This window comes from Phragmites australis, chromosome 8, assembly GCF_958298935.1.
Source record: "Phragmites australis chromosome 8, lpPhrAust1.1, whole genome shotgun sequence".
Classification (NCBI taxonomy): Eukaryota; Viridiplantae; Streptophyta; class Magnoliopsida; order Poales; family Poaceae; genus Phragmites; species Phragmites australis.
In genome coordinates this window covers 27209628-27220490 of record NC_084928.1, presented here as the reverse complement: position 1 = coordinate 27220490, position 10863 = coordinate 27209628, and the positions used below count along the sequence as shown (strand labels likewise).

General features: G+C 45.9%; 1 protein-coding gene across 1 annotated transcript; it reads left to right on the top strand.

Annotated features, from left to right (window-relative positions):
• Positions 1–362: 362 nt before the first annotated feature.
• LOC133926880 (ABC transporter G family member 42) lies at positions 363–10101 on the top strand. The gene is made up of 22 exons (XM_062373023.1): positions 363–1054; positions 1761–2055; positions 2163–2322; positions 2440–2516; positions 3038–3091; positions 4128–4218; positions 4828–5129; positions 5224–5505; positions 5598–5914; positions 5999–6159; positions 6262–6377; positions 6458–6614; positions 6719–6838; positions 6934–7109; positions 7228–7575; positions 7854–8144; positions 8227–8310; positions 8424–8557; positions 8685–8912; positions 8995–9166; positions 9262–9516; positions 9605–10101. Exons 1-22 carry the CDS (start codon positions 645–647, stop codon positions 9872–9874), a joined length of 4500 nt encoding a protein of 1499 aa, XP_062229007.1. The 5' UTR covers positions 363–644; the 3' UTR covers positions 9875–10101.
• The last annotated feature ends 762 nt before the right edge of the window (positions 10102–10863 follow it).

Genomic DNA, 10863 nt, shown 5'->3' with positions numbered 1-10863 from the left:
AGGACCCCTACCCGCCCCTCAAGGGGTGGTAAGGGAGCGGCTCGGGCGGGCAAGCCGTACCCGCCCTCTGAGGGGGCGGTTAGGCCTACTGCCCTCTTAGGAGATGGTTAGGTCCTGTAACCGCCCACTCAAAGGGCTACAGCCCCCTGAGAGGACTGCAGACGTCTAGTTTTACAAATTCTCTTGCGAGGAATCTATTTACTTAAATTTTTAATAAAAAAATATAAAAATAAAAAACTCCTGCTCCGCACGCCAAAACAGACCAGGTTCCACCGTGAACCGCCCACGAGAGGCACCCCGCCAAAGCCTGCCGCCCGCGCGCCCATGCCCACCAACCGCGGCCGCGTGCCGATCCCCGATGCGCCCCACCCACCACGGTCGGCGCCGGTCAACTGTGCCCTCGTTCGGCCATTCCCCGCGCGCGCTTTCTGCATATAAACGCGCTCGCCCGCCCCACACAGAGTCACAGGGACTCGTGCACCAGGCACGTACGGCAGCAACCGTCGCAGTGACGTGCATGCGCCGAGGGCAGCTAGCTCGCACGTCCGTGCACGCAGACAACACTTAGCCGGCCGGTCCGTCAGGTCAGTTCGAGGTCGAGCAACAGAATTGGCGTGACCAGGCCGGCCGGTGGGGGTACGTAGATGGAGAGCGCGATGGAGAAGGTGTGGGAGTCGGGGCGGCGGATGAGCCGGAGCATCGGGCGGGGCATGGGCATGGAGGCCTGGGGCGTCGACGAGGCCTTCATGCCGCAGCAGTGGGGCTCCCGGGGCGCCGGGAGCCGCAGGAGCCGCGTCGACGACGACGAGGAGGCGCTGCGGTGGGCGGCCATCGAGCGACTCCCCACCTACAGCCGCGTCAGGACGGCCATACTGTCCTCGTCCACCGAGGCCGAGGCTGCCGAGATGGACGCCGCGCCGCGGCAGCAGTACAAGGAGGTGGACGTGCGGAAGCTCGGCCTCGGCGACCGCCAGGAGTTCATCGAGCGCGTCTTCCGCGTCGCCGAGGAGGACAACCAGCGCTTCCTCCAGAAGCTCCGCAACCGCATCGACAGGTACTCTCTTCACCTTCACTGCTAATCTTCTGCTCCACACGACCCTCGATCAGCTTGCGTTTCTTTTGCTTAATTAGCAATGGTGGATTATACACAGTTCCCTGCTGTAAGCTAGCTGCTCGTGACCTTTTCCGATTTAGATGGAAACTTTGCTGTGTAGGCTAGGCTCTCTGTGCACACACAAACGTGCTAATTTTTGAGTGGCCATAAGCACAAGTATTATCCGTAGACAATTCGAGAGGGACCTGGCTTTCCAAGTGTGTACTGTGAACACGTTTCGAATGGCAGCTACACACACAAAAAAAAAGAAGAAAGAAAGAATATATATCATGTACCTTTATCAGATATCGCAAAAGGAAAATAGTCTTGGATTCAAACTATTTTCCACCCTGCTTTCAGAAAGAAACGACCTTTTGCTCTTCATGCATCGATTAGAATATGGTTCGAGGGCCCCTTTGTTATCATTTACTTCTAGAATATTATATTGTGGTTTAGCACGCGCCGAGAAAGCGATTTTTGGCAGATGGGAAAATGGGCACCGAGAAAGCCATTTCTTTCTCCCTGGCAATTGCGAAGGGTTTAAGAGGCAAATGAGCTGGGTGCCAGTGGATATTTTTTTTTCTTCTTTTTGCTGAAAATTCTGCTTAAGTTTGTGAAACAAGACACGCTGCTCAATTTTCCCAAACGAAAAACAAAATTGTTGCAGAGTGGGCATCGAGCTGCCGACGGTGGAGGTGCGGTTCGAGCAGCTGACGGTGCAGGCCAAGTGCCACGTCGGCAGCCGCGCGCTGCCGACGCTGCTCAACACGGCCCGCAACATAGCGGAGGGCGCCCTGGGCCTCGTCGGCGTCCGGCTCGGGCGGCAGGCCACGCTGACCATCCTCAAGGACGTCTCCGGCGTCGTCAGGCCGTCCAGGATGACGCTGCTGCTGGGCCCGCCGTCGTCCGGGAAGACCACGCTGCTGCTCGCCCTCGCCGGCAAGCTGGACCCGGCGCTCAAGGTCTCCCTGAGTACTACTAGCAGCTGATTCGCAGCTGAATATTAATGGTGTTCCAGTGCACGGTTGGTTATGGACTAAATTAAATTCCATAAAATTTGCGTGCGCAGTCCACCGGCGAGATCACGTACAACGGGTTCAGGTTGGGCGAGTTCGTGCCGCAGAAGACGGCGGCGTACATCAGCCAGACGGACGTGCACGTCGGCGAGATGACGGTGAAGGAGACGCTCGACTTCTCCGCCAGGTGCCAGGGCGTCGGCACCAAATACGGTACACACACACACACCCCCCTACTTGCAATGCACTGCACTGCACTGCACTGCATTGCTTTCATCCAATCAATCGTGGATTGGCATACAATCTGACGATGGAATTAACCATGAACAGATCTCATGACCGAGCTTGCGAGGAGGGAGAAGGAGGCCGGCATCCGGCCGGAGCCGGAAGTCGACCTCTTCATGAAGGTAGGGAGGGACAGAGCAGAACATTGCTAGTTGCGTTATAATCAGAATGCACAAAAGCTTTTCGCGGCAAAACGCCAATTAAGAAACTGGCCTGAAGAAGCTACAAAAATTCTAGTTACAGCGTTTAAATCATCTGGTCCCAAAATCCCAATAAGCCGGGCATGGGCATCGCCTGCTTCTAACCACGGAATCCTTTCCTCCGTAAACGACGAAACATGTTTTTTTAGGAAAACTGGAGGGACTAAGTCCCTACAGGTTATATATATTTATAAACTATGAAACATATTGCTACAATCAAAATGAAATGGGAATTCCGTGGAACTTGCAATTATCCAATCAGGGATAGATAGCCAAGTATCCGTGAAAGGTTCATAGCAAGTACTTTAATCATAAGCAGGAAGTCTAATAATCCGAAGACATGATGTGTAATAATAAGAATACACCCAACACTGCTTTGTTTTGAAGTTTACGTCTCTTTCTTTTACGCAAGTTCTGATTTATTCATATCCATGTGTTACCAGGCCACTTCAATGGAAGGAGTTGAGAGCAGTCTCCAAACGGATTACACTCTCAGGGTAGGAGAACTACGACTTTCTGAAGTTGTTATCTCGCATTACTTTACTTTTCTGAACTTTCACTTTCATGGGGGGTAAAAACGTTTATTGAAATGGTCATGGAAAAGAGAAAAAAAATCCACAATGGAAGTTTTTTCTTTTGACAAGGACCTCTGGGTTGAGCGCTTCAATACCGAGTAACTTCTTTCTATTTTCTCACTCAAGATAAAAAGAATCACCTTTTTTAGGGGAAAAGAGTTACTTTTTCCAACGAAACTGACGGTACCATCGAGTCATTGACACCAGATTCCAACCACGACATTTTCCTAAGCATTAGGTCGCCAAAAAAATGTTCTTTTTCCACTGCAACAACCCAAATGCTGCTTCCAATCAATCATGGGGAAAAGGAGGTGCAGACATGGTCGCACACGTAAACACTGCATGGCCTTGTGGATTGTAGTGCCATGGTTAGGTGAAGAAAAGAATGGAACGGAGACATTTCTCCAAGAATTTCGATCACCGAGTCCACTACTCTGACACACTAGCGAGTAGTTGAGGCTGAGCCAGAGAGCAGTGACCAGGATAAGTCCACTACTCTGACACACTAGCCTTTGGTTTGCTCACTTCTCCTCCTTTTAATCACTATAAAGCCAAGGCTGCTGCTTCTTCACATGCTTGGGGCCATACTTCCACTCCTGGTGGGGCCTTGTTGCAACCTTGGGGATGGGGGTTGGTGCAACAACCTGACCTCACGGCAATGGCACACTGGCATCACAGGATCAGCCCACCTGTGCGCACGCCCACGACGTGTTCGTTGAAATGCGCAGCCAAAGGTTTCTACTGTTCCAGCTTTACTCTGTTCATGGGCAGGAAGGATGGATGGTTGGTGAAGTTTGAAAAAGGAAGTTTTGTCCGGTAACAGTAGCTTTCAAGACGATAACCGTGGTTTGAAACTGGCTAATGGGGCTTTCAAGAGTAGTCGATGTAATTGTCTTGATTGCGATGGGTGCAAGCGCAGTGCTAACGGGATGTTTGGCCGGATTGTTCTTGAGAGCAGATACTGGGGCTGGACATATGCGCTGACACCATCGTCGGCGACCAGATGCAGAGGGGGATCTCCGGCGGCCAGAAGAAGCGCGTCACCACTGGTAAATTGCTTCGCTCAGCGTTATGTCATGCTCATCACATGTTGATACTGAAAAAATAGTGGGGCTCGTTATGCCTGTTTCTTTCTGGTTTAGGCTTATAGCCTGGTGGGTACAGATGCCCGAATGGACAACGAATTTGGATTTATGTGAAAATTAGAAGGTCTTTTATTTTCTCCTCTGCTTCAACTCTCTTGCCGTCCTTCCGAAGAAAAAAAAAGGTCTTTTCATTGGCAACGTATTTTGTAAAAATTACTGCATTACAGGGTTACACGAGTGAACGTGATAGTTCGAAAATGACCAAAAGTGCATGGGACAAAATGCGACTGAAAATTCCTGTACGGACCGCTGATTAAAAAAGGGCTAATGATGATGGACACAATAGCAAGCTGGTTTTGCTTGTTGAAGCCGTTGTTGATTGGTAAAATTCCTGCATAATTCAACGGCGCAAGTACATTCTGGAAAGCAACTCAACGTTCAGTTTGCGAAATGAAGTGGCAACGCATAAGTATCATTTGAAATTGATTAATATGAAACCACGAGATTTTCTGAACATTTTCAGGATGCATGGTGTTTGAAATAACTGTGCTCATTTGGATAATTGGACTGCAGGGGAGATGATCGTCGGCCCGACCAAGGTGCTATTCATGGACGAGATATCAACTGGATTGGACAGTTCCACTACCTTCCAGATTGTCAAATGTCTCCAGCAGATTGTGCACTTGGGCGAGGCCACCATCCTTATGTCCCTCCTTCAGCCGGCCCCTGAGACCTTCGACCTATTCGATGATATTATCCTACTGTCAGAAGGCCAGATTGTTTACCAGGGACCCCGTGAATACGTCCTTGAATTCTTTGAGTCCTGCGGATTCCGCTGCCCTGAGCGCAAGGGGACTGCAGATTTTCTTCAGGAGGTAACCTTGAGCACTGTTCTAGTAATCACTTGCTATGTCTCTGAGTTTTACAGTTTATGAATTACATAGAGCTTTTCCTTTGGCTACTTTTCAGGTGACATCAAAGAAGGATCAGGAGCAGTACTGGGCTGACAAGCAGAGGCCGTACCGATACATTTCAGTCCCAGAATTTGCGCAGCGGTTTAAACGGTTCCATGCTGGGCTCCAGCTTGAGAACCACCTCTCGCTGCGGTTTGACAAGAGCCGTTGCCATCAGGCTGCTCTTGTATTCTCGAAGCACTCGGTGTCAACCACAGAGCTCCTCAAGGCATCCTTTGACAAGGAGTGGCTCCTCATCAAACGCAATTCATTTGTGTACATCTTCAAGACCTTACAGGTTAGCAAACCTTTTTGGAAGTCTCAGTCTCACCACCTGTCAAAATTCCCAATTCTGTCAACTGACGTCATCTGTCTTTGTGAACTCTGAAGCTCATCATTATAGCCCTTGTCGCATCAACGGTGTTTCTCAGGACTCACATGCATACGAGAAATGTAGATGATGGCTTTGTCTACATTGGAGCACTGCTCTTTGGTCTGATTGTGAATATGTTCAATGGTTTTGCCGAGCTCTCTTTGGCCATAACAAGGTTACCGGTGTTCTACAGGCACCGGGACCTCCTTTTCTACCCTGCTTGGGTCTTCACGTTACCGAATGCCATTCTCAGAATCCCCTTCTCCATTATTGAATCTATAGTCTGGGTTCTTGTCACATACTATACCATAGGATTTGCTCCAGAGGCTGACAGGTACACATGAAGTAGAATTTTTTTCCTGTTTTCTGTTTCAGGAAGCAGCAGTTTATAACTGCTAAATGTGGTACTTGTGTGCAGGTTTTTCAAGCAGTTGCTGCTGGTGTTTTTGACCCAACAGATGGCAGGTGGGCTTTTCAGAGCAATCGCTGGACTTTGCAGATCCATGATCGTTGCTCACACTGGTGGAGCACTGTCTCTTCTTATCTTCTTTGTTCTTGGAGGCTTTCTCTTGCCAAAAGGTTCATTGCCTGTCTTTTCCCTATTCATTCACACTCTTCTGCAGATCAATATTGTAGCTTTGCTGACTGGCTCTTTCTTCTTTGCCATCCCACTGTTAACAGCTTTCATCCCTAAATGGTGGGTCTGGGGTTATTGGGTTTCACCTCTGATGTATGGATATAATGCTCTAGCAGTCAATGAATTCTATTCTCCTCGGTGGATGGAGAAGTTTGTACTGGTAAGCTCATTACTGTGCTAATTTTTCACTATTTAACATATATATTTTTGTTGACAAGGTGTGCGTGTGCATGTTGATAGGATCAAAATGGTGTTCCCAAAAGACTAGGGATAGCTATGCTTGAAGGCGCAAACATCTTTGCTGACAAAAACTGGTACTGGATTGGAGCAGCAGCGCTCTTTGGTTTCAGCATCTTCTTCAATGTCCTTTTCACACTGTCACTCATGTATCTGAATCGTAAGTACCTAAACTGCTTAATTCCTTGCTGTTCATCCTTAGGAAATACTTGCTAATCATAGTTTTTGTGGCGATATCTAATTCACTTGTGCTTTAATTGTTAGCTCTCGGCAAACCACAAGCTGTTATATCAGAAGAAACTGCAAAGGAAGCAGAAGGCAATGGGCATGCAAGAGAGACAGTAAGAAATGGCAGCATGAAATCAAAGGACGGTGGCCATAACAGTAAGAAACTCTGACTAAACGTCATAGCTCATAAGTGAATCTGGGAAGACAAGTGGCAGTTGCTAATCTGAGGATTAATGCTTTGATTATTTCAGAGGAAATGAAGGAGATGAGATTGAGTGCTCGTTTGAGCAATTGTTCGTCAAATGGGGTTTCACAAGTCATGTCCATTGGCAGCAACGAAGCTGGTCCGAGAAGAGGAATGGTTCTTCCATTCAACCCTCTTGCCATGTCTTTTGAAAATGTGAACTACTATGTCGACATGCCTGCAGTGAGTTCACCCTCAACTATTCTCAGCAGTTTTTCCTGTCCCATTTCTTACCTTCCTCCTCAATGTGTTTGTGAGTTCAAACATGGAAAATCAATGGAGAATTTTCTTGTTTGCCCAGGAAATGAAACAGCAAGGAGTGCAGGATGATAGGCTCCAATTGTTGCGCGAGGTTACAGGATCATTTAGGCCTGGAGTGCTGACAGCACTCATGGGTGTCAGTGGAGCTGGAAAGACTACTCTTATGGATGTTTTGGCTGGAAGAAAGACTGGGGGTTACATTGAAGGAGATATCAGAATTGCCGGTTATCCCAAGAACCAAGCAACATTTGCAAGGATTTCTGGCTACTGTGAGCAAAATGATATCCATTCTCCTCAGGTCACAGTTAGGGAGTCTTTGATATACTCTGCCTTCTTGCGCCTTCCTAAAAAGATTGGAGATCAAGAAATCACTGATGATATCAAGATTGTAAGTCGTGTCTTTTTGCCTGTCGCTAACACTACATTTAGTTGTTTGATGTCTTTTCTTAAAAGATAAAATCGTTGGCTACTAAGACAGAACGGATGACACAGTTTGTTTTGCTTGTTATCATTAAGACCACTTAGCCTAGGTAAAGTCAGTTATATGTTTGAGATTTGATAGATATGACAAGAAACAGTACATATAATTAACTTTTTTGTTTTTAAACCAAAGTTACAAATCATAATTTTATCAAACTCACATGTAGCATGTCTCAATGATTGCAGCAATTTGTGGATGAAGTTATGGAACTAGTGGAGCTTGACAATCTTAAGGATGCTTTAGTTGGCCTGCCAGGAATTACAGGGCTTTCAACGGAGCAAAGAAAAAGGTTGACAATAGCTGTGGAGCTCGTCGCCAACCCATCGATCATCTTCATGGATGAACCAACATCAGGCCTTGATGCAAGAGCTGCAGCAATTGTCATGAGAACAGTGCGGAACACAGTTGACACCGGACGGACAGTGGTTTGCACAATCCACCAGCCAAGCATTGACATCTTTGAGGCTTTTGATGAGGTGGGTATGAGTAGGTTATACAAGTGATTGTTCCACATTTCCAGCAATTAAGTGTTAACTAGAGTTTCTCACTTATGTGCAGTTGCTGTTGCTGAAAAGAGGAGGCCAGGTGATCTACTCTGGGCAATTGGGTCGCAACTCCCAGAAAATGGTCGAGTACTTTGAGGTACATAAAGCTCCATGCCAGATTAACTTTTGTTCATTTATGAACTTAGAAAAATGTTGAATAACCAAAAATAAAGTGAGTTATACTAATCTGTTGTTCAATTATGCAACTAGGCAATTCCTGGAGTGTCTAAAATCAAAGATAAGTACAATCCTGCAACGTGGATGCTCGAGGTCAGTTCAATTGCAGCAGAAGTGCGACTAAAGATGGATTTTGCTGAGTACTATAAAACATCAGATCTGCACAAGTAAGTGATATATATCCTTCTTCCTAAAACAATCTCCATATCATGATTTCTCAACTGGTCTGCGTATACAGTTATTTTTCGAGTTCAATAACTAATTCCTTGCGGAATTCGATGGTATTGTTTCCAGGCAAAACAAGGTACTGGTGAAGCAGCTGAGTCAACCAGAGACAGGAACATCAGATCTTTATTTCCCTACAAAGTACTCTCAATCCACAATAGGGCAGTTCAAAGCCTGCCTCTGGAAGCATTGGCTGACCTATTGGCGCAGCCCGGATTACAACCTTGTTAGATTTTTCTTCACTTTGTTCACTGCGTTGCTTCTCGGCTCCATCTTTTGGAGGATAGGCACCAAGATGTAAATTTTCTACCTCTCTTTGTCTTTGACCACTTGTTCCTAATGTACTAGCATCTGAATGTTTTGGCGCCTTCTGTTGCAGGGGAGATGCAAACACTCTCAGGATGGTTATTGGAGCAATGTACACAGCTGTGATGTTTGTCGGCATCAACAATTGCTCAACTGTGCAGCCAATTGTTTCGATTGAAAGGACAGTCTTCTACCGAGAGAGGGCTGCTGGGATGTACTCTGCGATGCCCTATGCCATTGCTCAGGTAAAGAAAGATCAAAGAGCTATTAGAAAACACAGTGATAACTAAGGTGCCATTTTCTTTCCGGAGTCACTCAAGTTTTATATATGCTTTTGCAGGTTGTCATGGAGATCCCCTATGTGTTTGTCCAAGCGACGTATTACACCCTCATCGTATACGCCATGATGAGCTTCCAATGGACAGCTGCCAAGTTCTTCTGGTTCTTCTTCGTGTCCTACTTCTCCTTCCTCTACTTCACCTACTATGGCATGATGACTGTCTCGATCTCACCAAACCATGAGGTTGCAGCCATCTTTGCCGCAGCTTTCTATTCTCTCTTCAACCTCTTCTCAGGCTTCTTCATTCCAAGACCGGTTAGTTGTTTCTTCAATCAAACAATTCCTGTACTCCTTTTCTGTAAGAATAAAAGAACTAATGTTTCCTTTCCTACTCTTGTTTCAGAGAATTCCCAAGTGGTGGATCTGGTACTACTGGATTTGCCCATTGGCATGGACTGTTTATGGGCTCATAGTGACACAGTACGGAGACCTGGAAGAGATCATCTCAGTCCCCGGTCAACCCGACCAGACAATCAGTTACTACATAACACATCATTTTGGATACCACAAGAATTTTATGGCGGTTGTCGCACCGGTTCTCGTGCTCTTTGCGGTGTTCTTTGCGTTCATGTACGCGGTCTGCATCAAGAAGTTGAACTTCCAGCAACGATAGGAACAAGATCTGGCGGGAAAACGGTTGAGAGTTTTTTGAACCGACTCTTCTTTTTGCCTTCCATTTTTAGGTCTATTTTTGTATTGTCAATGTACATATGGCTGTAGTTTTTATATTCCATACATCGCCAAACGTGGCGAGGTTTTATACGGTGTTTTAGCCATTTAACTGTGGAACATTACAAGAAAATTATTATGAGCAAAATTTGTTCATGGCCTTTTCATTCACTGGGATATTTTATCAAACTATTTTTCAAGGGCACGATGATAGATCATTTGTACATGGAGAACCATTTTCTTATACTTGTAACTCTTAAGTCCTTCCTAGTTTTTAACTTTATGTAAGGTCAAAAGAGGTTTTCTAGTACTCTCTCCTAGTATCAAAGCCAAATTTTTATGAAATATGGGGTAAGCTTTTAATGTTAAAAATACAGAAAAATGGAATGATTAAATATCCAATATAATTAATCATGAAAAAGGTTGTTCAAGTTCATAAGTGTTGATTAATACAGTTGAACAAATATAGAATATACATCAAAAGGATTTCATAGACTTTGTTTTTCGCGATTAGTTCATTGAGACTTACAGTACGAGAGTTTGTTCATTATTGAAGAGGATTGTAAGGTATAGACTGTTTACAGGTGTTAAGCAGTTGAGGATGAACTTGTTCTCATTTGCAGTTGTGTCAAGGAAAAGCCTTGCCCTTCTCGGCATACTTGTCAAGCTTCTCAATCCCTTGCTGACTTAGAGAGATTTGTTCAGCCAAAGCTTCCGTCACCATGGACGAACTTGCAAGTAGTACTAGTAAAATCTAAACCACAAGTATCATCTTCTCACTCCGGGATCAAAAGCTTCAACCACTCAGACATCCAAGGCTGGAACGCCAGGGGCGAAGCCAGGATTTAAATATGGGAGGGGCCAATTAGACATAGAGGGGGCCAATTAGATCAGGAATTAGATTAAACTACAATTAACATGTGCTGATTAATA